The sequence below is a fragment of the Hemitrygon akajei genome, chromosome 29 (genome assembly GCF_048418815.1).
Source record: "Hemitrygon akajei chromosome 29, sHemAka1.3, whole genome shotgun sequence".
Taxonomy (NCBI): Eukaryota; Metazoa; Chordata; class Chondrichthyes; order Myliobatiformes; family Dasyatidae; genus Hemitrygon; species Hemitrygon akajei.
The window spans coordinates 23,014,934-23,041,512 of record NC_133152.1 but is presented as its reverse complement, the minus strand read 5'-3'; the positions used below and the strand labels follow the sequence as shown (position 1 = coordinate 23,041,512).

General features: G+C 41.4%; 1 protein-coding gene across 2 annotated transcripts in view; it reads left to right on the top strand.

The window, feature by feature from the left end:
- ano11 (anoctamin 11) overlaps positions 1–26,579 on the top strand; it is a 69,027-nt gene that overhangs the window by 27,726 nt on the left and 14,722 nt on the right. For both annotated transcript variants that reach the window (XM_073031861.1, XM_073031860.1), the window contains exons 8-20: positions 2,369–2,479; positions 2,717–2,882; positions 8,732–8,822; positions 9,727–9,823; positions 10,870–11,013; positions 12,130–12,267; positions 15,189–15,287; positions 17,068–17,170; positions 17,889–18,000; positions 19,930–19,984; positions 21,111–21,208; positions 21,778–21,914; positions 23,756–23,961. In XM_073031861.1, the coding sequence (XP_072887962.1) occupies positions 2,369–2,479; positions 2,717–2,882; positions 8,732–8,822; positions 9,727–9,823; positions 10,870–11,013; positions 12,130–12,267; positions 15,189–15,287; positions 17,068–17,170; positions 17,889–18,000; positions 19,930–19,984; positions 21,111–21,208; positions 21,778–21,914; positions 23,756–23,961 (1,557 nt within the window). The remainder of the gene's footprint in view (positions 1–2,368; positions 2,480–2,716; positions 2,883–8,731; positions 8,823–9,726; positions 9,824–10,869; positions 11,014–12,129; positions 12,268–15,188; positions 15,288–17,067; positions 17,171–17,888; positions 18,001–19,929; positions 19,985–21,110; positions 21,209–21,777; positions 21,915–23,755; positions 23,962–26,579) is intronic.

Sequence of the window (26,579 nt, the reverse complement as noted above, 5' to 3'; positions counted from 1 at the left end):
AGCTTCTTAAAGGTCATAAAGATGATGTTGGCACAAACGGGAGTTGTAGATGCTGGAAGTGCAAAACAAAAAAAACCCAAGAACGTTGGAAGGACTTGGCAGGTCAGATTGAGAAATAGCCATCGATTCAGGTCAATGATCGTTCAGAAGAGATAGAAAGGTGAGAAGTCTGGTGTGTTAGGTTGCAGTGAGGAGGGTGGATGAAAAGAACAGGCAATGACTAATAGACTGAAGCTGTTTGTTGTATTTGAGGATACAGACACAACGTGAAACACAGCAAAAAGCTACTGCCACACCTGTGATTGAAAACAGAAGCGAGTGAGGTTTATCTGACGTGCTTAATTCAGTATTGAATCCTATGGGTTGCGGAGCCCGGAGCAGGAGAAGCAGAGTCTGGCATCTGCAATGCCCCTACCCTTGACCCCAGTTGTTGCAATGAGACGACGTCCACCCACAGCCTCAGGTCCAGGTGCCGATCTTCCATTCAAGAAATTTTAATAAAACCAAATTAGGCCCTTTGATTGGGATGTCAGTCCTATGGGCAGTGCCAACATGACAAACCTCAAAGCATCTTATCCGAAAATAAATTAAACATTTTTTGATGGTGAATCCCTAAGGTTTTTTTTTGTGTAATTCCAGGATTTATTTCCAAATTTCAGGAAAGTTTTCTATAACCCTCTTTGTCACTTTATTTTATTCCTCCTTAAGAGTCTGAGAGTCTGTGGCATGTGGAGTTTGATGCTTTACAGTGTGCATAAGGGAAATAGTGTTTTGTGGTTGTGTTGGATTGGAGTAAGGGCCAGTGAAGCACTGGGCTGGACGCATCAGTGATGAGCAAAAGAACTGATGAATGGTGAGGAAGTGAGTGAATGGCTTCAAACCTATCTCAGTGGTCTCTTGCAAAGGACTCTTATGTTTTCTGTTAAATTACTTGTTAAAAATGTATTTCTGTAACTTCTTCCTGTTTGAGAGAGACTACCTGATGGTCATTGGGCTGCCAGAGATTGGGATGAATGAACATTACAGAAGTAGCATAGAAATGAGCCTGAGACGCCAGTGAGGGAATGTGAAAGGGAACAGTCAGTTGCTGAGCAGTTGTGTAACATCCCCACTCAATGCAGAGGGCGTTGGCAGATGACGTGATATGAACACAAGTATTGCAAATCACTTTTCTTGGAATTGGTTGGAGGTATCACCATGCTACGTGATGGAATGGAATTATTTTGGGTCATTGGGTGGAAAGCTCAGACGGAGGAGCATGGTTAGGGTTTAGCAGTCTGCTGTGATATCACAGCATATATTGACCACAACGGAAGGTGGCTATACAGATCTACACAGATCTAGTGATGTCCTAATTGTGCTGTCAGATATGGAGAGGTCTAGACCCAAGAACAGCAACCAGAAGTAAAAAGCATAATTCTTTTAATAAACATTTTAACCATTTTACAGAATTTGAAATAAAAGAGTATACACACGATTAAGGTAGAAGTGGAAATATTAGCATTAAAAAGTTTTTAAAAACTAATGTTTTCTGTCTATTTAAAATTCTTTATATTTAAAAGTTAGTATGGAACTATTGTATATATATAAAATTGCCTTTAGGACTAGGGATGTTGCATAGCAGTAACTATAGATTCATCATCGTCATTGTGTGCCATGTTGTATGACGTGGGCAATCATGGTCTTTAACCATGATTGTTCTTGAAGTGGTTTGCCATTGCCTTCTGGGCAGTGTCTATACAAGATGTGTGACTCCAGCCATTATCAATTCTTCAAAAATTGTCTGCCTGGTGTTAGTGGTCGCATAACCAGGGTTTGTGATATTCACCAGCTGCTTATATGACCATCCACCACCTGCTCCCATGGCTTCACGTGATCCTGACCTGGTGGGGTGGGGGGAGGTGGCTAAGCAGATGCTACACCTTGCCCTAGGGTGACCTGCAGGCTAGCGGTGGGATGGAGCGCCTCACGCCTCCTTTGGTAGAGATGCATCTCCACCCTGCCACCCAAATTATAGATTAGTATGCCATTTAAAACATTTACAGCTCATGCAGAAGTGCATAATATTTTCTATATCTCCAGTAAGAATAATCTGTAAATATGTTCAGCTCCTGTGGCATCACTGACTTCTGCAGGTTATTCTGGAAAGGGTTAGAAGAAGCCAAGAGCGGCTGACAGCAAGTTCTGGATTTCAGCATTTAACGGTTTCACAATGCACTGACAGTGGACACTAGAAATCTGGGCTGACATAACCATATATATTTGTTGGGACATTTCATAGGGTTGCATTGGAGTATTAGAGAACATTGGAAAGATCCATCCAGTGCTGTGATCTGAATGTGACTTGCATGATCACTTTGTGTTTCAGGTGTACGAAATTCTAGCTACAACAATCTATGGAAAAAGAAAAAGAGCAGAAATTGGAATTGATCGCTTGCTAAATGAAAGAGTCTTTGCTTCAGCCTTTCCACTCCATGAGGTAACAGTCAGGGGGATAATGCAAATATATGTATTAAATTGTCTTATTAAGTAGATGCCAAGGGATCTGATAGTGTCCGGCAAGTAGCTGTCTGCCAACTGCATGCTGGAATGAAGCCATATCATTTTTCTTCCACCCATTCCCCTGCTCTCAGCTACTGTACTGAAAACATCCATTTGGTTTTTCACTGATGGCCTCTTTGTGCAGTGACTCCTGCTGTATTGCTTCTTTGTGTAGGGCCCATTTGAATTACCGGAGTATGAAGTGCTTCCAGAAGATCTGAACCCACGACAAATTCTGTATAAGTATTGGGCTCGCTGGTCCAAATGGTACAAGTATCAACCACTTGATCACATCAGAGAGTACTTTGGAGAAAAGATTGCCATTTACTTTGCTTGGCTGGGTGAGTTCCTTATTCTGTGGTTTATAGAACACAGAACACAAAACAGTACAACACGCAAACAAGCCCTTCGGCCAACGATTTTGTGCTAAATGAACTGGTAGTTAAACACCGAATTAACAAAGTCCCTTCTGCCTACATGAGGTCCATGTTCCTTCATTCTCTGTACATTCATGAGCCTATCTAAGAGCCTCATAAATGCCTCTATGGAGTTTGTCTCCACTACCACCACTGGGAGCACAAACTAGGCACCCATCAGTCTCTGTGTAAAAAAAAACTTACCCCGTACATCTAACTAGAATTTGCAACTTCTCACCTTAAACACATGCCCTCTAATGTTAGATATTTTGACCCCTGGGAAAAATTCACCAGGTGTCTACTCTATCTATGCCTTTCATAATCTTATAAACTGCTATCAGGTCTCCCCTCAGCCTCTGCTGCCCCAGAGAAACAATCTAAGCTTGACTAACCTTTCATCATAGTGCATGCCCTCTAACTCAGGCATACTGATAAACCTTGTATGCACCCTCTCCAAAGCCTTCACGTTCATCCTGTATTGTGATGACCAGAACTTAATGATGTGGCCTATAACTAACAATAGGTTTGAAGCTTCCTCTCTGAATTCTCAACAGAGAAAGGTGCAATTTCAGTAATAAATTCTTTTTTATAAAGAATAAACCGAGACAATTTAATTCAAATTAGTATTTCCACTGCCACAAACAGTGAACTTCTGTGTGACATTGACAGTGTTGTGGAAGATATTCATGACTGAACCTGCAACAATACACATTCTTTCAAATCTTTTTGCCTCTGGCATATCATTCAGATAATCATGTGTCACAGAGAGAGAGAGAGAGAGAGAGAGAGAGAGAGAGAGAGAGAGATGCAGTGCTGGAGAAAAGGGATAGGTAGAGTGAGAAAGTGAGAAGGAAATGGAAAGGGATTGGGGTAATAGTGAGGGATAAGGCTTACCATGCAAGTTTGCCTTGTGCTTCCTCTGAATCACAGATGGCCACGATTTTCTTTCCTGGAGTATTAGGCTAATCAGCTCTTGAGCCTGCTCCGCCATTCAAAAAGATCATGTTTGATCCAATCTTCTCTGCACCACTTTCTCACTCTTCCCATAAGCTCCCCCCTTACGACTCCCTTTGTTTAAATCCTCATCAGTTTGCCTTGAACATATTCAGTGATTCCATTTCCATTACTCTCTCAGATAGTGAAGAAAGATTTGTGACCCTCCGAGAGAAGAATCTCCTCGTTGTCTACACCTCCTATGCTCTGTATTCTAAATACCCTCACAAGGAAAATATTCTCTCTATTGTCCCTCTTGTAAGATCACCTCTCATTCTTCTCACTGTGAAATCTGCTCAACCTTTCCTCATTCATCAAATTCTTCATCCCGGGAATCAACCCAGTGAAACTTCCCTTACTGACTCCAGTGCATACATCATCATCATGTGCCGTGTTGTGTGTCGTAAGCAATCATGGTGACCATGATTGATCTTGGCAAATTTTTCTACAGAAGTGGTGTGTCATTGCCTTCTTCTGGCCAGTGTCTTTACAAGATGGGTGACCCAGCCATTATCAATACTCTTTGGAGATTGTGTGTCTGGCATCAGTGGTCACATAACCAGGACTTGTGAGATGCACCGGCTGCTCATACGACCATCCACCACCTGCTCCCATGGCTTCACATGACCCTGAATGTGGGGCTTAGCACATGCTACACCTTGCCCAAGGGTGATCTGCAGGCCAGTGGAGGGAAGGGCTCCTTTGGTACAGGCATATTTCCACCCTGCCACCCAAGTGCATATATATACCTTAAATATTGAAACCAGAATTGTACGGGGTATTCCATGTGCAATTCTGCCAGTAAATTTGTAACCAAACTTCCTAACTTTTATGTTCAATTCCTCTGGTCATATAGACTAACATTCCATTAACCTTCTAAACTTTATTTCCATGCCAAACCTTTTGCATTTCATGTAATGTATCCTCCAGATTCCTCTGTCCTGGAACACTTGGTCATCTCACTCCTTGTAACTAATAATTTGCTTGTTAAGTTTTTTCTTCCAAAGTGAATAACCTCACATTTTCTTACCACATTTTCCATCAACCAACTTCTTGCTCACTCACTTGCTATTTATCTCTACCTTATTGCAAGCCCTTCACAACTTTCTAACTCACTTATTTTTGCCTTGTCAGCAAATTTATTTTTTCTGAACACTTGGACCCTTCAACCAAGTCACTAATATAGATTATAAGTTGTTGAAGCCCTAGCTCTGGTACAGTGGCACCCTGTTTGTCACTGATTGCCAATTTGAAAATGACCTGCTCACCGCAATTCTGTTTTCTATAGGTTAGTTACCTACCCTAGTTAGGACTGTATACACTCAGTGGCCATTTTATTACATATGCCTTATTGTTAATGCATGTGGCAGCAACTCAATGCAGTAAAGCATGCAAAGATGGTCAGGAGGTTCAGTTGTTGTTTAGACCAAGCATCAGCATGGGGAAGAAGTGTGATCTTTGACCGTGGATTGGCTGTTGGTGCCAGACCGGGGTGGTTTGGGTATCTCAAAAATTGCTGATCCCCTGGGATTTTCATGCACAATAGTCTCTAGGGTTTACAGAGAATGGTGCGAAAAAGAAAATAAAAACATCCAGTGAGTGGTAGTTCTGTGGGTAAAAATGTGTTGTTAATGAGAGAGGTCAGAGGAGAGCGCAAAACTGGTTCAAGCTGACAGGAAGGTGATCCCATGGTACAAAAGGAGCATCTCTGAGTGCACAACACATCAAACCTTGAAATGGATGGGTTACAGCAGCAGAAGAGCACGAACATACACTCAGCAGCTCATTGGACTTACCATTTCTCTCTTTTATGTGGCACCCAACCCAATGCCTTCTGGAAATCTAAGCACACCGTATCGACTGCTTGCCCTTTATCCAACCAGTTTGCTATATCCTCAAAGAACATGAGCAAATTTGTCAAATGCTGCTCCCCTCTGATAAAGCTGTGCTGATTATGCTTGATATTCTTATGAATATCTTGATGTTTTGTTATTAATTCCTTAATAATAGATTCCAAATGCATGACATTTGGCTAACTCACCTATAGTTTCCTAGCTTCTACCTTTCTCCTTTCTTGAATAGAAGTGTACAGTTTGTGGTTTTCCAGTCCTCCAGAATCCAGTAAAATTTGGTAAATTTCAAATAATGAACACAGAATTTCCACATCTACTTCCTTTGAGCCTTTAAAACTCAGGTCAATTGCTTGTATTAGAGGTTGTTTTGTGTTCCTCCCTCCATACTGCAGCATGATTATCTATCTATAATTGATATGTTTTCAGTCTTTACTTCTATGAAAATACTTTCAAAATAATTAATTATAATCACCCTATTTCTCCATTTCCCATTACTTTATTTTCCATCTTTGTCCTCTAGGGGACCAGTCCTTACATTCACTGCTTTTCACATACTCACAGAAACTCTTAACAATCTAATTTTATATTGCTTGCGCTATTTTATTCCCCTTAATGTTTTTCTTTTGTCATCCTCTGCCCTTTTCTAAAGATAGCCCAATTCGGCAGCCTACCAATAATCTTTGGAACAATGTTTGCCTTTTCTTTCAATTTGATACCAAAACAGGAGGAACTCCAAGCAGGAGTATGTCTCCCTAACTGCCCCACCCTTCAATATCATCATGGGTGATTTGTACCAGATTTCAGCTCCTCTGTGCTACCTCTAACCCTTATTTCTCCACTTGTTCAAAAAATTATCTACTACATCTTAAGTACTGGCACTGATCCAGTGTTTACAACCCTCTGGGGTACCATCACATTGGTTGTTGTCCAATTTACGCATACTCTCCTGGAATTCAGTCAGCTTTGAAAAGCTTTAACCAATGGCTGCGTTATCCCTGCTGTCACTTCTTTTTAAAACCGTTGAGTGCTGACCCTAGTGTCTTGCTAATTTGTCTGCCCTTAGTTCTGCCATTGTCCTTCGTAACTGAGACTTCTGCAAGTCTTTGATGGAGTTTGAAACTAGCCCTTTTGTTATCATTGGGATATTCGCAATGTCTTCTAAGGTGAAGACTGATGCAAAAAAATTAGTTCAGTAAACCTGCCATTTCCTTATTTTCCAATTTTAATTCCCCAGCCTCACTCTCTAAACCAGGGGTTCCCAACCTGGGGTCCATGGACCCCTTGTATAATGGTATTGGTCCATGGCATAAGAAAGGTTGAGAACCCCTGCTCTTGACATTCCAGACTTAACTTAAACACTCTCTTCCTTTTACTGTTTGATTTGATATTACATACAAGTTTTCTGTCAGAATCAGTCCTCCTCTTTCTTATGAGCGTTTTAATATTTTGCTGCTGTATTGTGGATAATTTCCATTCTTCTTTGCTAATGGTGATCTGCCATTTCACCCTTTAAATATTTCCCACCCACCTTGGCCAAGTCTGCCCTCATACCATGCTTTTATTTAAATTTAGCGCACTGGTTTCCGACCCGTGTTTCTCAGCCTTAAGCAGCATCAGATATTTGACGTGTTGTGTTCCTCCAGCAGATTGGTTGTTGCTCCAGATTCCAGCATCTGCAGTCTCATGTTTTTCACCCTCAAACTAAACTCTGATTGTTCTTTCCTGGAAGTCCTTTATGCTGAGATCATTCATTAATCCTGTCTCATTACACAATGCCAGGTGTAAAATAGCCTGCTCCTTGTTGTCCATCAACATACTGCTCCAAGAAATCATTCTGAAAACACTCTATGGATTTGTCCTCAAGGCTACATTTATCTTTTTAATTTGTCCAATATACAGAATGATTACTGCATTACATAAGAATCAGAATCTGGTTTAATATCATCGGCGTATGTCATAAAATTTGTTAACTTTGCGGCAGCAGTACAATGTAATGCATTATAATATATAAAATCTGCAAATTACATTATATATATATTTTATAGTTGAATTTAATAAGTAGTGTAGAAACAGAAATAATACGTAAGTAGTGAGGTAGTGTTCAAGGGTTCAACGTCAATTCAGAAATCAGATGGCAGAGGGGAAGAAGCTATTCCTGAATCATTGAGTGTGTGCCTTCAGGCTTCTGTACCTCCTGCCTGATGCTAATGTTTCTGACAAGCCCTTGTTTCTTGATTTGTACAGTAGTATAGCATATCTGAATAGCAAACTTGATGGCTTTTCTTTTCTCTGAAAGCTTTGGACAAGTACGTTTGTTGCAGCTGTGGGGAAATGGTTGCACTGGTGGTAGTGAGCAATTTTAGATCAAATCAAATCAAATTCAAGTTTAATTATCATTCAACCATACATGAATACATACGAATGAAATGTGTTCCTCTGGGGCCAAGGTGCAAAACACACACAGCAATTCAAAATAGCGAGCAAAAAAAAAACATAATCACGCAAAAGGAAACATATAGTCCAAGATCGTGATTGTATAGATACGCAGCCAACGCAATACAGCCTGTCATTCCACCGATCCAACACTGGAGGGCAGCACCGATGGGCGGGGCCAGCCCCCAACCAAGCATGGACGTCATGCTGCATTGTCTCTGCCGTCTCTCTCCTGGACTGCATCAACAGACAAGCCTGCAGCTTGAGGCCTAGTCCTTGCTGCAACCAAGGCAACAGAACTCCCATGCCACCTGTTGCATTAAACAAGGGGTCTTACATTATCAGTATCCAACAGGGAAGTGTAGATGCATTGACCACCAACACCAGACAGTACTACAACCTAAAATAATCATATTGATGATCTGATAATGGTACTATTATGAAGTTTATCTCATTTTAAGTGTCCCTGGAATCTCTTGCCCTTTTTTTCTGCAGGTTTTTACACTGCTTGGCTTCTCCCTGCTGCTCTGGTTGGAACATTTGTTTTCATCTCTGGGTTGATGTCAATGAATACGAACAAGTCGGCGTAAGTCAGTTGGCCAAAGACCTTGTAGTTATTAGATTATGGGAAAGGATAACATTACCAGGCTTTTAGATCAGCTTTGATATGACTCAGTTTATAAAGCATACTGGGCCTTTTCATGAACTTTGATGAAGATCTTGAGGTTGAAACGTAATTACGGTGAGTGTGTGTGATATAGCAAATGAAGTTATCACTAAACAGACAATGTGAACACCATTTACTGACAAATACAAAACATTGCTATTAGCTGTAAACTTAGCATTACTGATGTCATAAAGGTAACATGATGAAATGAAAATTGGTTTGGATGTACTGGACCACCAGATTCTGCAAACCAAGGGACAGTATTGTATAAATCGAGTAGGAGTACAAGGAAGTTCTGTCTGCTAACGTAGTGGAGAACTACAGAACAACGTCATATAGATCTGGAACACTCCAGAATCCCTAGATAACTCTAGGTTGGTTGATCTTGTTATGGGCAACTAGACTGAATTCTCCTGAGCTGGGGAATTGAAGACTAGATTCTTTTGCTACTCTGAGCATTATCTAGAAAGCCCAGTTGTGTTGTTTGTGTGCACATAGGGTAAGGAAGTGGCTGAATGAGCACCACAGTCAGGTAAACACCGATCTAATCTTGCAGATCCTGATTGGCCAGTAGCTTGAGATTGCCAGGCTGTTAAGACAAGTGCCATTTCAGTTCAATGCACAGGGTTCAGAAAGTATGAAAGGAAACATGGGGAGAGGATGGAAGGGGACAAGGTTTAGTGGGGGGGGGGAGGGAGTGGAAGGAGAAGAAAAATGTGGGGAAGTGAAGAATTCAGAAGGTGTTACCCGTAAGCAAGCAGGTGCAGAATTTACAGCGAGAATGTACTGATCAGTGTGTGATCACATGTTTCACTTGTTGCAGAGAGCAGATTTGCAACGTCAGCACCCAGTACCTCATGTGTCCCCTCTGTAATACCTGTGACACCTGGAATATCTCTGAGATCTGTTCTATGGCTAAAGTACGTCTCCAAACACGGTGATGACATTGTGTGTGTGTGTGTGTGTGTGTGTGTGTGTGTGTGTGTGTGTGTGTGTGTGTGTGTGTGTGTGTGTGTGTGTGTGTGTGTGTGTGTGTGTGTGTGTGTGTGTGTGTGTGTGTGTGTGTGTGTGTGTGTGTTTATACAATGATACCTGTGGTCATGCAACAACTTGTTTCTGAAATTGCATATGGGTTAATTAAATGAAAGACACTTTAGCTCTAATGTAAGTTACTATCTTCTGAATAGTGCAAGTCTCAGAGCTTTACACACCTATGGTAACAAAATCTCGAGGTATAGAGATATCAGTTGAGAGGGACGTCTGATAACGAAAGCAGCAATTAATGTGGAGTACGGGAGCAGAAGCAGCTCTTTTAACCTCTCCAACTTGTTACGTTACTTAATGTGGCTAAGCCTGAGAATTATCTTATCCATAGTCCTCAGAACCTTCTCACAGCAGAAGCAGACTCGACATTATAACATGTAAGACCTGGAAGTTGCTCTTTCACACAGGGAGAGAAAGGGAACATGAAAGACATTGCTTTCTCACTCATTGATGTCAATTTAGGCTTTCAACTTACTAAAAATGACAGGGTCCTATATGCACCAGTATATAGATAAGGCCATATTCAGGAACAGATCATGTGGCCAGTGGCAGTTTGTGCACCATGCAGACTGCTGTCTTTCTGCCTCATCTAACCCTATCACAATATCTTCCTATTCTCTTCCTCTTCTACTTAACTAATGTAGCGATTACATTTGCCTATAGTAGCAAGTTCCACATTCTAACCACTAGGTAGATATATAAGCCTGTGGTGAATTTCATTTTAAATCATCCCTCAGCCTTTTCCTTTCTGGAGATAAGAGCCTCATCCTGTTTAACTTTATCTGTGGTGAAGATGTTTATATTAATTAATAGAGCATATTTCAATAATGAGCACAAGATGTATTTTCTAAACACTAATGTTCCCAGTGGAATTACCATAATGTTGACTTATCTTTTGCTGTTATATTGTCCCTTCCTGCAGCTGGGTTATCTTTTTGACCATCCAGGCACAGTCTTCTTTAGCATCTTCATGTCTTTCTGGGCCGTGTCCTTCCTGGAGTACTGGAAGCGGAAGAATGCTACTCTGGCACATCACTGGGACTGCATGAACTTTGAAGAGGATGAGGTGAGGTGTCAGTGAATTTAATCTCAAATCTAATCTATTTTTGTCTGTTACAGATCAAAATTACTTGAAAGCTTAATTATTCAATTCTGGGAAGGTAACATGAGATTTCAACATTTCCTGTGAGTGTAAACTCACAGCCAACTTTCAATATGTTGAATTTGAACAATGAGATGACAGCACAAAAGTAATGCAAAAAGAAAGAAGATGCAAGAGGCCTGTGCACAGGGCCTGTTGGAAATTACTGTGCTTCTGAGCCCTGTTATACGTCTTAATCTTACAACATCATAGCAAAAGGGGTGGACAACCACATTGTGTGAATAAGATATTTTTTTCTTGAGATAAATTTTCTGTAAAATGATGCAATCTGACCATTGTATTCTGGAGATATAGTCCCAAGTAAGTTCCCAAACAAGATGATGATCCACAGTTACTCCAGGCCTTTTTATAGCTTATCCCAACAGAAAATCTGTATGATATCAAGCAGGTGATAGGAACAAGTGGGCATCTCTCTGATTTTTGACATTTTACCTTCAAGTCATCCCTGGGCCAGGGAACTGATGTGTTGAGGAGGTAGGAGAGGATTCTGTTGTGTGGGGAGTCGTCTTCACTAGGGTTTCTAATACAAGAAGGAAGAACTGGATATCTCTCCCTTGTGTCCAATATAATTGGAATGTAGTTGCTTGAAAATGATTAGTTATTGGTTGATATTGTTCTGTTGGGTCTTATGATCCTTCTATATATTAAAACATGGTTTGGGCCACAATTGATACTATGATCTTATGAAGCAATTGTTGAAGTATTCAGTGCCTTTAAAAACTAATGGCACTGTGTTCTAATAACAGGGTGAAAGAAAGGAGGACGTTACCAGATATTAGACAATAGACAATAGATGCAGGAGTAGGCCATTCAGCCCTTCGAGCCTGCACTGCCATTCAATCTGATCGTGGCTGATCATGCACAATCAGTACCCCATTCCTGCCTTCTCACCAAATCCCTTAAATTCAATAGCAAGAATGTCCTTCCTCAAATTTGGAGACCAAAACTGAACACAATACTCCAGGTGGGGTCTCACTATTGTTGCTAGCAATGAGAGCTAATCGAGTTGTTTTCCTGCAGGAGCGCCCTCGGCCTGAGTTTGCCGCAATGGCGCCAAGAATGGAACAGAATCCAGTCACCGGGATCAAGGAGCCGTACTTTCCTGAGAAAGATCGTATGTCCCGCATCATCACGGGGTCCATGGTTATAATAGTTATGGTGAGAAGATAGATTTTATTTGCATTGGCGTGTTCTTGCCACTAAGAGCATGCATCTGATCTAGGTTCATGACGATCAATGCAGAATTACAGCTTTCATATCCAACTGTAGAAATTATAGACAATAGACAATAGGTGCAGAAGTAGGCCATTCAGCCCTTCGAGCCTGCACCGCCATTTTGAGATCATGGCTGATCAATTACTATCAATACCCGGTTCCTGCCTTGTCCCCATATCCCTTGATTCCCCTATCCATAAGATACCTATCTAGCTCCTTCTTGAAAGCATCCAGAGAATTGGCCTCCACTACCTTCCGAGGCAGTGCATTCCAGACCCCCACAACTCTCTGGGAGAAGAAGTTTTTCCTTAACTCTGTCCTAAATGACCTACCCCTTATTCTCAAACCATGCCCTCTGGTACTGGACTCTCCCAGCATCTGGAACATATTTCCTGCCTCTATCTTGTCCAATCCCTTAATAATCTTATATGTTTCAATCAGATCCCCTCTTAATCTCCTTAATTCCAGCATGTACAAGCCCAGTCTCTCTAACCTCTCTGCGTAAGACAGTCCAGACATCCCAGGAATTAACCTCGTGAATCTACGCTGCACTTCCTCTACAGCCAGGATGTCCTTCCTTAACCCTGGAGACCAAAATTGTACACAATACTCCAGGTGTGGTCTCACCAGGGCTCTGTACAAATGCAAGAGGATTTCCTTGCTCTTGTACTCAATTCCCTTTGTAATAAAGGCCAACATTCCATTAGCCTTCTTCACTGCCTGCTGCACTTGCTCATTCACCTTCAGTGACTGATGAACAAGGACTCCGAGATCTCTTTGTATTTCTCCCTTACCCAACTCTACACCGTTCAGATAATAATCTGCCTTCCTGTTCTTACTCCCAAAGTGGATAACCTCACACTTATTCACATTAAACGTCATCTGCCAAGTATCTGCCCACTCACCCAGCCTATCCAAGTCACCCTGAATTCTTCTAACATCCTCATCACATGTCACACTGCCACCCAGCTTAGTATCATTAGCAAATTTGCTGATGTTATTTTCAATGCCTTCATCCAAATCGTTAACGTAAATGGTAAACAGCTGTGGTCCCAATACCGAGCCCTGTGGCACCCTCCTGATGTTCTGGATATTTTGTGCAGAGAAAAGAAACTGGTGAGTATCTGGACTAAGTAACCCTTGGAAACAGAAATGAAATCATAGCAGCCCATGTGGTTCCATGTAGTGGAAGTGGGCTCTCTCTGGAGCAGGGGTTCCCAACCTTTTTGTGCCATGGACCCCTACCATTAACCAAGGGGTCTGTGAACCCCACATTGGGAACCCCTGGTCTAGATTATCAGCAGCAAAACCAACCCCTAACCAAAGCCTGGTCTAGCATCAGTATGTGAAGAAGCTGCCTCAGATAGCAGCATGGATATTAGCTGCCTCAGAATCATCAAACGTTTAAGCTCGACCTTCCATGTGGAAAGGTTTCAAGTATTTGTCGGCATTGCTTTGCAGTACATTTGCTTAAAAATTTGGATTTTTGCTCAGTTTCGGTGCACTTAAACAACTGCATATAGTGCTGACATCAAATCAGATGTTCTGCAAAAAAAAACATTAGTCAAAAAGGTGTTTGCAACCACATTAGGAAGGTTTACCTTCAGAAATAAGCGATACACCTAGGCTTGCAAGATTCAGATCTTGCTCAGTATCGCATATCTCTGGACGGCAACTAAAGGAAAACGCCATCTCTTAAAGGCACACTGTGTACACCAGACCAGCCCCAATCCACATTATGACAAGGAGACTGAGGGGGCTGGTTAGATGGAAAGGTTCCTACATTCACAAGTTCCAGTCAATGGGATGCTTGCCAGGAGGGGGTTCTGTGTGCCTCAGGAGAAGTGAAACAGACCTAGGCAAACAACTACAAATGTTTGTATAAGCAGAGCCTGATAGGGTGACAATTCCCACAAAAGGCTGGGCTTAAGCTTCACATTTTGTGTGTCAGCTTGCCACTGTATACGCCAAATGCAGAGAAAATCCTCACTGAAACGTATCTTATGCAGGCACCTGAGCCCTTGAGGTTATATGAATGGCTGACCACCCTTGTGCTTGCGGGGCCACCTATTCCTCACCGAAATCAAACTAGGCAAAATGATTTCTTCACAAGGGCAGTGCCTGGCAGGATGTGGCGGGGATATGCAGTGGCTGCATGCAGAGACCTTGTGTAAGGGAAGCTGAGAGTCAACATTGCATGAGTTTCATGGTGAACGCAGCCCAGGGATGAGCCAATGGCTGAAGGTCTTTGTGCACGTTGACACACATAGCTGCTGAACACATTGTTTATGGGAGAGATCTAGGTAGTGATCCATGAACAACGCCGTCATTGATACATTGGAGAAAGGTTAGCTGCGCTGATGTGCGCCTCATATGGAAGTGAACACAGTTTTGCCATTGGTGTGATTTAACTTGGAAATGTTCTCTTCTACGTTCAAGGAGGTGCTGAGTGTAGGACAGTTACCATATTGCAATAGTTATTGGGAAAGACCACACTGGTTTGATGGAGCTAATGGGCTGAGTGATTATGGGGAATGGTGGGAATATTTGACCATACAAATCTAATCCAGAGTGTGCGAAGCTTTCTGAGAATGTCATATGAGATTTATTGCTTTACTAACTATGATGCAACATTAACAATTGTTATTTTGGCTTCCCTTTCATTTTATCTGTCCTCTTTTCTCATTCATCCTATCATTCTTGTACTTCCTTTTCTCTTTCCTTCATATTTCCATTTCTCCATTTCTTCTTTTTTTCCCTCCTCTGTCCTATTCCCTCCTCCAACCCATTGGTCCCTTTCTCACACCCTGACCCTGTCCACAATTGTCACTCATTCTATTTCACCTATCTCCTGCCTTGCCCAGCTCTTTGTAGTGATGATCTTCCTGGTGACAGTCATCATGTACCGTGGGATTATCAGTGTAATGATGTACCACACAGGCAATCCCATTCTAATGACCCAGGTGAGAAACAGGATTCGCATTGTTTTAATTAATTTGGGGTGATTTGCATGTTCACGTTCATTTGGGATTTGGGAGTTGGTGGCAAGGCCTATATTTATTGTCTCTTGGTAAATGTCCTGCTCAAGTGGTGAGCCACCTTCTTCTATCTCCACAAGTCCTTCTATTACAGCTAGTCCCACAGCATTATTGAGGAGGGAGTTCCAGGATTAGACCCAGCAGTCCAGGGCAGCATGGCAGCATAGTGGTTAGCAAAATGCTTTACACTACAGGAGACCCGGGTTCAATTCCCGCCGCTGCCTGTGAGGAGTTTGTGTGTTCTCCCCGTGACCTCGTGGGTTTCCTCCGGGTACTCCAGTTTCCTCCCACAGTCCAAAGGCGTTCCAGTTGGTATTGTAAATTGCCCCAAGATTAGGCTCGGATTAAATCAGGGGTTGCTGGCTGGTGTGGCTGGAAGGGCCTATTTCGTGCCATATCTCAATCAATCAATGAAAGAACAGCAATATATTTCCAAGTTAGAATTGTGTGTAACTTGAAGGGGGCACGTGGACGGTAGCCCTTGTCTGAAGTCTGAAGATCTTGTCTTTTTTGGTGGTAAAGGCTGTAGGTTTGGAAAGTGATGTTAGAGTAGCCTAACTGAGTAACTCAATATGTTTTGTAGATGATTTACAATGTATGTGATAGAAGGAATTAATCCTTAGGGTGGTGCTTGAAATGCTGTAGTAGGATTAAGCACAATCATTTATCTTACCTTGAGTCTTTAACCCAAAATCAATTTTGAATAGCTACTGCTTATATCTGCTGTAACCAGCAATTTCATGGGCATGAGAGTTGAAAAACTATACTCTGTTGCAATAGTACGTCCTCCTCTGAACTGAGGAAAAAGGACATTGTTGAGGTAGCGTTCAGAGTCTTACACTGCCTGTGACTGAGAGTATTTGACAGAATAGTGAATAGAGAGCTTTTCCCTCTATTTAAAATACTCTGTTTGCACTTGATTTTCTAGACGGGGCACAGTAGAGGAGAAGCTGTTTCAGATATTCAGCTGTAGCTGACCTGAAAATGACCAAAGGTGTCATGGGATGTTGGGAATGGGAAGCTGTGTTCCTCAACTCGTAGCTGCAACAACATGCAGCTAATCCCATCTTCATTGCAAATATTGTCTTGCAAAGAAATGTGACAAACTGGCAGGGAAAATATTTAGGCTAACTGAAGGTTATGATGGGAAGAGGAGTTCTGAGGAGACTTGTATCCAGAGAAAGATAAATTGGGCAAGCACTGAATGTCAGAAGAAAGCCACAGCAGGAGATTTGGCAGATGGAAGGGGATGCACAGAAGAATAAAGCATTTGGTCTAGACAACAGGGGTAGATATCTAAACTGGTTGTCTATCTCTTTTCTGCAATTAATGTCAATCCTGACATCTGCATGGTGATGGTAGACTTTGATTCATAATATCCAGATTCCATATCCATGCAGAAAGTCCTTAAACCTTTGCTAATGTTGTAGAGGTGGGAATAGGAAGGGTGTGAGGGTGCAGCAGGCAATCCTTCAGCAGTGTGGGCATTCTGGTTTCATCGTTTGGGTATCTCCTGCAGCATAGCCTTGAAGTCCAATCTTTCTTTCTCCTCCTCTGGAGCCATTAACTCTTATTAGGTGTGATTTCACAACAGCAACAGGTCTTAATTGCCCATACAAGGCCCCATTTTATATACACTGTTGTTATATTATGAGTATTGTAATTATTGGAGTTGTACTCAGTGCAATGCTTCATTCCCTGACAGGCTGGAAACATTGCAAACATCAGTGGCTCCATGGTTAACCTTGTACTCATCCTGCTGATGGGCCAGATCTACACTTCACTTGCCGAAAAGCTCACTAGATGGGGTAAGGGAAACATCATAGGCCACCAGCATAGTGATTCTGGAGTCAGTCTCACTTTGTGTATGATGTCCCAGCATTGATCAAAGTTAGATTCAACCCTGGGTGCTTTTGATGTCAGTTAGACTTCTGATAGCACCTTTACCTTGGGTTTTAATCCAGATTATAACCATTTCCTGACAGAATGCACTAAATAATTTTACATGCCCTGATAATATTAGAATAACTCTGAAATTTGGGAAGTGTCAAAGACTGGAGCTAATGAACTTGCATAAATGTGTCAGTACAATTTAGAAGTGATTATAAAGATCCATTTTCCAAAATGATAGTAAGGTTCAAATTTGCACATTTGTAATGGTTCTGCAGGACGAACAATAGATATTGACAGTCTGGAACAAGTTTAGCAGATTTCACTGACCTATTAATGCTACAATCCCAAATGAGAGCAGAAAACCACATTTATATTGTAGCTGTAAAACAAAAATGTAGTTGGACTATGCACAGAATATACCTAATGTGTGCATTAATTGGGTGTGTGATAGTATGAGTCAGATTCTGTGTTGGCTGTCTGTGCATCCGCTGCATGTATAATTTGGAATATGCCTGTGGTGGTGGCGACGGGTATTTGTGTTTCATCTGAGAGCATTATTTATATGTACATGTACACACATGCGGATTCCTGGTCCTAACTATGTATTGGTACTTATTTCTTTGTCTTGTCCAGAGATGCATCGCACACAGACTCAATTTGAGGATGCCTTCACCTTTAAAGTCTTTGTGTTCCAGTTTGTGAACTTCTACTCCTCCCCATTCTATGTGGCTTTTGTGAAAGGACGGTGCGTCAGAAAGAAATAGTTTAATATTCAAATGGAAAGATGATCGCCTATTGGAATTTTTCCAGAGTAGATCACACGATGATAAGCAATTATGTGGCATTCCCACTAAGATAAGTGCAAGCAGTAAACAAAGATTCAGATGTATCAGTGTCTGAGAATCCGGTTTCTGGTGAAACCCTTATTAGAATGTAGTGGTGATCAGAACGTTTGCTTCTCCAAAGCTCCAATACCCTGACCTATACGTCTTTCCTCCATCCTCACTCTACTGAAATAGAACTGTTCATTGTGACTTCTATGTTAGTTTATTGCTCATCAGGGTATAAACCTAACAGATTTCCTGTGCTTACTGAACATGTAGCCAGTCCTTCACAGCACTCTTGCTACCTCACACTGAACCTGACCATTCGCCCACGAAGCATCTACTCTATCTGTCAGATTTAACATTCTCAAACTCATGTTTGCATTTCCTCATGATCTCTCTCTCTTTCCAGTCCAACTTTATAATTTTTACTTATGTATTGTTCATATCCACAAAATTGAGTTGCTTGCTAGACCATTTAAGAGCAGTTAAGAATCAACCACATTACTAAGATCCTGGAGTGAGACTGAGTAGGGACACCACATTTCTGTCCCTGTATGATGTTTGTGAACCAGAAGAATTTACTTTAGGCAGTCTAGTACTTTCATTATTACCATTTCTAACTTTAATTTTCAATTCTAAATTTACTGAATTATTTGTATTAACTGAATAACAGTATTAATTTGATTAGTCATTGAGAAGTGCCTTGGAATCTGTTACTACATTATGGCTGCTATAATTAGTAACTGGTCTATTATTTGTCATATGTGCTGGGATACAGTGAAAGGCTTTTGTCTGTGTGCCATTGAGACAGATCATTCCAAACGTAAGTACATTCAGGCACTATGAAAGGATAAAAAATGCAAAATCAAAGTCGACTTTATTGTCATATGCAGAAGAAGTGCAATGGAAAACTTACTTGCAGCATCATTAGAGGCACATAACATCATATAACCAGCATTAACAAGAAAGCCATGTTTACAAAAAAAGCAAAACTGGAACAAAAACAACATCCATTTTAGTGCATAGTGATCAAAATGGTCATAGTTTTGCTAAATTCAAGAGATTAGGGTTATGCTGGTTGGTTCAAGAACAGATGGGTTCAAGGGCTGTTCTTGTGGATGTGGGACTTCAAGCTTCTGTACCTCTTGCCTAATGGTAGCTGCAAAGAGCTGGCATGGTCCGAATGGTGGGCATCTAGTGTTATAAAGAGAAAGTGTAAATGCCATCACAGGGTAGACTGAGAGAGTAACAGTTCATCTTTATTGAGTATCTTATAACAGAAGGATAGAAGATGTCCTTGAGCCTAGTGAAGCTTTTGAATCTTCTGCCTGATGGGGCAGGTGTAAAGAGAGAATAACTAGGGTATGAGGAGGGCACTTCTTGCTGCCATGGTAAAGCAGTCAACACTAACAAAAACCCCCACCCATTGTGCATATTCTTTCTTCTCTCCCTTCCCATTGGGCTGAAGATACAAAAGCCTGCAGGCACATACCTCCAGGCACAAGTGAGCCTTCTCTCTCACTGTTATAAGACGATTGAATGGTTTCCTACTATGATAAAATGGATTCTACCTCACAATCTACCTCGTGATGACCTTGCACCTTATTGTATACCTGTACTGCACTTTCTCTGTAGCATTTTATTCTGCACTCTGATATTGTTTACCTCAAAGCACTGTTGTAATGAGTTGATCTATATGAATGGTATGCAAGACAAGGTTTTCACTATACCTTGGTACATATGACAATAGTAAACCAATTTATCAGTTTAACTTGATTATATAAATGCAGATTGTTGTTGCTGAGAGTGGAGTTCTTTTTTTTAAAGGATATCTTGTTTTTACTAAGGTTTGTGGGATATCCAGGACATTATGGCAAGCTATTTGGGATGAGGAATGAAGATGTGAGTATGAGACCATTTGGACAGGACTTCTTTTTCCCAGATTTCTCCCCCTTTTTCCTGAGGTTATGTCCATGTGGATAAATTCTTCCAGACCAAGAGAGAGAGTGGTACCTACTCATTAAACCTGTCTGACTGAACGTGCTCAGCAACTTTTCATCACTTCCTTCAGAATCCTTCCCTCTCTTCCTCGGTTATGGGTGACCATTGCTCCACGAATCAAAATGAAGAAAGTTTGTTATGTTTCTCATTGATTTGAAGTCACACCTAAAACTTTAAGATGTCTTTCTCAGAGGCTGACTGACCTTTTTCTGTATATCTGCTTTTCTTTGAGTATTTGCATTTTAATTTTTTTTGTTTCTGTGGATAAGTCTCGTTTGAAAATGTAACAGAGAGTGGGACATCCGTGGGTCACCCAGTTACATGGCCTGAAACACTTGTATAGTGACTGTGAGAAGAGCAGGTTAATTATTAAAGTATCTTTAACAACCAGGAGGAAATTGTGAAATACACAACAGGGTATGGCTTAAGAGTAGCGGTGAGGTATGAGAATGAGGAGTTATCATCAGATCTCTGGATCCTCTGGATCAAGCACTGTCCTCTGTCATCAGGACATGCACAGTGAAGTTCTGCTCTCATCAGCTATTTATTGTGAAAATAATTTTAGAGTTAGCTCATTCTGAATAAACATGCCGTTTGCTTCATATCACTCTTTCTTATTTATTTATATATTTACGCGATGTGGTTGTCGTCAGATAAGCCAGCATTTATTGCCTATCCCTAGTTGCCCTTGAGAAGGTGGTGATGAGCTGCCTTCTCGAACCACTGCAGTCCCTGAGGTGTAGGTACACCCACAGTGCTGTTAGGGAGGGAATTCCATGATTTTGACCCAGCGACAATGAAGGAACGGCGATATGTTTCCAAGTTAGGATGGTGAATGACTTGGAGGTGAGTTACATGCCGCAGGGTTCCTAGTCTTTGACCTGCTTTGGTAGCCATGGTGATTATATAGCTAGATCATTTCAGTTTCTCTTCTCCCTATCCATTGAGGGACACTGTAATATGTGTGAGTTCAGTGTCCTGAGGGACACTGTAATATGTGTGAGTTCACTTGCTCTTTTTCTAACAGTGCGGCCCAGGTGGGTGTCTCATCGAACTTGCTCAGCAACTCTTCATCATAATGGTGGGGAAGCAGATCATCAACAACATTCAAGAGTTTGTTATCCCGTGAGTAGATATTTACATTTCCTTTACAGCACGCAAAACACTTGGGGAAGGAACATCTTGAGAGAACGTTAGGAATTTCTGTATCCTGGCAAGATTCACCTCTGCAGTGAGACCTGCACAGTGCGCACAGTGGAATGTGGTAGTTGTGGCTGCCTGAGTAGATGCCTGCAATTCAGAAATGTGCCTTGGTAACCTCGGTTCCGAACTGACTGACTCTTGACGTAAGCATATATCAATGTATAAATTCTGGCATTACTTGTGAAGCACAGAATAATGGAACTAATGGATCTGCTGTGATGCACCATTCAGTAGATGCATTGAAGCTATGGTCTAAAAGTGCACTTTGGTATTCTTAGCCTCCAAGACCATTATGCTGCCTAGATGTGGAGTTCAGTGAAAATCTAAGATGGCATATTTAAGTGCAGGTGGCAGTGCGCTTTGATAATCTGTTAATGGAACCCATGGCCCTCTAGCAACCAATCAGAGCCCAACATTGATGCACTTTTCTGCCTTGGCTCATCTTCTTGCAGTGTAGGTGACTGAATTCTGTTGTTGTGTGCATTTCTCAGGAAGCTGAAGGCCTGGTGGCAGAAGCGGAAATTGGCTATCATCAGGGGTTCCCAGATCTGTCAGGAGCCTAAGCGATGGGAGGACGACTATGAACTCATTAATTCTGAGGGACTGTTTGAAGAGTATCTAGAAATGGGTAAGCGAATGGAGCAATTTGTTTAATCTCCTGTAGTGTCCACAACTTAATACAGTTCAGAAATGCAACTGCAAACGCAGATAGAAATGTATTTGGTATTATGGTTCAATGTGTAATTTCAGGAGCTTTGAATCTCATTGGAATATTGCAGACGGGAATTTGTCTAGTGTTGGTGATATTCAGTTACAGTGAGGTTCAGTGATATCTGATAGCTGTGTCCATTGAAAATCAGTAGTAATGTTATAATGATTCAATGAAGCTCGTACAGTAGATATATCTTGTGATAACCAGTGATTCGGTGCAGTGTCACATACTGTAATATTTCCTGCACATTTTGATTTAAATCATGTGGCTCTCGTGTATTACAATAATGCATGAAAAGATCTGACTGAGTGATTACAACGGACTTTTCAATGGACCAGAACCACAGGAAGTCATTTCCAAAATGAGCAATGAGAACCATTGGGTATGCAGTAACATTCTGTATTGTGCAGAATTATGATGCAGAAGACATTAACAATTTTTGAGGCGATTGAATAAATGTTCAAATTCTAATGTAACGTGTGTACACATTGTTTAGGTGACGGTATTATCACCAGTTATAAAAACTTAATGGGTATGTAAGTACAGTCGGCCCTCCTTATCCACAGATTCCGCATGCGCGGATTCAACCAACTGCGGATCGGGAAAACCCGGAAGTTCTCTCTCCAGCACTCGTTATTTGAGCACGTACAGGCTATTTTTTCTTGTCATTATTCCCTAAACAATACAGTATAACAACAATTTACATAGCATTTACATTGTATTAGGTATTATAAGTAATCTAGAAATGACTTAAAAGTACAGGCAGTCCCTGGGTTATGAATGAGTTCCATTCCTGAGTCCGTCTTTAAGTCGGATTTGAAGTCAGAACAGGTACATCCGGTATTATTTAGCGTCAGTTAGTCAAACGTTTTTCTTAGTATATAGTACATATTTTACCTTTCTATGCATATAAAACACTTAAGAAACATACGTATTTCAATAATTAAACCACTGCGTTGCTTAGTAATAATTGTAGCTTTCATTCCAGGCAGGGCCTTTCACATTATCCATTAAAATTGTTCCGATCGTTGACCGACTGTAGCCTAATGCTTTTCCAATGACGGATGGCATTTCACCTCTTTCTGATCGCTTTATTACTTCCACTTTATTTTCAATCATGATCGTGATTATTTTCGTGAACAGAAACACTGCAGATTCAGAGCTGCACCATCAGGTCCTAACGTCCACTGCACTGAGACAGGTTAAATAAGATCCGGGGTTCCGCTGGGTCCTAAAGACCACCGTATTGAGCCAGGTTAAATAAGGGACTTGAGCATCCGCGATTTTTGGTATCTGCGGGGGGTCTCGGAACCAATCCCTTGTGGATAAGGAGGGCCGACTTACAATCTGCTTAAATACAAATGGCTTTCAAAATCAGGTTTATTATCACTGACGTGGGTCAAGAAAGTTGTTGTTTTGTGGTAGCAGTTCAATGCAATACATAATATATATATCATTTATAACACATGGTATAGAAACTAAAATACGCAGTGCAAAAAGATAGCAGAAATAGCGAGACAGTGTTCATTATTCATTCAGAAATCTGATGGCACAGAGAAAGAAGCTGCCCCTAAAACTCTGAGTGTGTGTGTAAAATTTATATGTGAGTAAATAAGTAAAACTTGTATTAGTAATTCGTACAAAAATCTAGCACAGGTCCTCTGTAGTGTAGCAACTTGCGGGAAGCAAGTGGAAGGCAGATACGAGGAAGCAGAGAGCTAAGGTTCCTGATTCTTGGCCTATCTTTCTCTTGCCAGTGCTGCAGTTTGGCTTCATCACTATCTTCGTGGCAGCCTTTCCGCTGGCCCCTCTCTTCGCCATGCTCAACAACTGGGTGGAGATCCGGCTGGACGCTCAGAAGTTTGTGTGTGAATACCGGAGACCGGTGGCTGAGCGTGCTCAGAACATTGGGGTCTGGTTCAACATTCTCGAAGCACTGGCTCAGCTCTCAGTAATTGTCAACGTGAGTAACATCGAACAGGACTTCACTGTGAGATTTCTCCTCCCCCCTTGCATTGCCGATCCAACCAATTCCTGTATTTCTCCTACTTTTTTCTGCCGTTTCTTTCCATGAGCTGTGACTACTGCTAATTTTACTGTAAATAACCTTCTGATAACTCCAAAGTCATTATGCTTTGAAATAAAGTCTCTGTTGGCAATATGATAGATGGGGTGGGTGGGGCCAGGGTGTTGGGTGAAGGGTTAGTGTTGGTGATGGTGGATCACAGCAGGCAGTCCAATCAAGTCAAGTCACTTTTATTGTCATTTTGACCATAACTGCTGGTACAGTACATAGTAAAAATGAGACAACGTTTTTCAGGACCATGGTGTTACACGACACAGTACAAAAACTAGACTGAACTACGTAAAAAACAACACAGGAAAAAAAACTAGACTACAGACCTACCCAGGACTGCATAAAGTGCACAAAACAGTGCAGGCATTACAATAAATAATAAACAGGACAATAGGGCAGTAAGGTGTCAGTCCAGGCTCTGGGTATTGAGGAGTCTGATAGCTTGGGGGAAGAAACTATTACATAGTATGGCCGTGAGAACCCGAATGCTTTGGTGCCTTTTCCTAGACGGCAGGAGGAAGAAGAGTTTGTATGAGGGGTGCATGGGGTCCTTCATAATGCTGTTTGCTTTGCGGATGCAGCGTGTAGTGTAAATGTAGTGCAGGTTAGATCAGCTCACTCAGAGGAAGCAAAGCCATTGGCAGGGACCACAGCAACTTCTCCAATAAAGGCAAAATGATTTATTCAAAAAAGTAGCAACAGTGACAGGCATTCCATTCAAATTCTGTGCAAGATCCTAGCCAGAATCACGAGTCTTAATCGTCAGGGGTATTACCAAATTGTCACCGCTCAGTGGCCTCTTTATACTTTTAGACAATAGATGTTGTAGGACTTTTTTTTACAGTGCTTAAGCTCAGTCCTGTTCTCCCAAAGAATGCAGATACAGTGAGTCCAATAAAGGGCAAAATAGAAGTAACACTTGTGGTTACAAAACACTTATCTTCAAACATCTCTACAAGCTTCACGGATGAAATATTTCTCTAAAAGTGATCACTGCAATAATGCAGAGAACCTTGCCAAGTTACATACAGCAAACCCTGTCACGGTGTTGGTTAAAGGAGAATGCCAGTGAGAATTCTCCTTTGGGAGATATTGCCAGTGAATTTCTTCTATCTATCCAAGAGGGTCGATGCAGTCTCCATCGGAAGGTACATTTCCAAAGGCAGCACTTCTCTCTCTGCTGCACTGGTGTCAGCCTTGATTTTGTTCTCAAGCCTCTTAAGACTCGGTGGGCACACCACTAATTGAACCGCAGCAGGTTGGTAATCAAGAAAGGAACAGTCGCTGTACTTGTGCTCCCAAACCTCACATGATAGAGGCCAATTATAACAATACAGATGCTGCCCTGTGTGAAATCAATTAATTCAGCAAGGTGCTGGGATCAGAGCTGGGATTTTCCCTGTCAGATTATTATAAATGAAGCCTGAAGCATTGGAACGATCCAGTTATTTTCGCCACATACTTGGTGTGATTTTAAATTTAATTATAACTAAATTAAACTATATTTAAAATTATTAGATGCAATTTTACCAAAATTTTAGAAAACCCCTTCTGTGAAAGTATTGGTATGACTAAAGTGGCAAGTACATCTCTGATTGGTTAGCTGAAAAATTAATGCTAGTGATGGATTAAAATTAGTGAAACTCTGAATATTAATGCAGAAGTGATTGGTACAATTAATGACTGTGAGATTAGTGAAGGCATGAATATTAGTACCAAAGACTGAATTGTGGAATTAGGATAATTCCACCTGAAAACACAAGTCTTAATTTCAAAACACTATCACAATGAATATAAGTGTGAGAGTTGAAACTAGAAACCAATTAGTGGACTTATTGAAGGCATGAATATTTTTGTACTGGAGACTGTTCAGGCAGTAATAAAGGTAATATTTGTAATAATAGTAAAGTGGTTGGTAAGTTGATGGAGAAGATCCTGAGAGGCAGGATTTATGAACATTTGAAGAGGTATAATATGATTAGGTGTAGTCAGCATGGCTTTGTCAAGGGCAGATTGTGCCTTACGAGCCTGATTGAATTTTCTGAGGATGTGACTAAACACATTGATGAAGGTAGAGCAATAGATGTAGTGTATATGGATTTCAGCAAGGCATTTGATAAGGTACCCCATGCAAAGCTTATTGAGAAAGTAAGGAGGCATGGGATCCAAGGGGACATTGCCTTGTTAATCCAGAACTGGCTTGCCCACAGAAGGCAAAGAGTGGTTGTGGACGGGTCATATTCTGCATGAAGGTCAGTGACCAGTGGTGTGCCTCAGGGATCTGTTCTGGGACCCTTACTCTTCTTGATTTTTATAAATGACCTGGATGAGGAAGTGGAGGGATGGGTTAGTAAATTTGCTGATGAGACAAAGGTTGGGGGTGTTGTGGATAGTGTGGAGGGCTGCCAGAGGTTACAGCGGGACATTGATAGGATGCAAAACTGGGCTGAGAAGTGGCAAATGGAGTTCAACCCAGTTAAGTGTGGTGGTTCATTTTGGTGGGT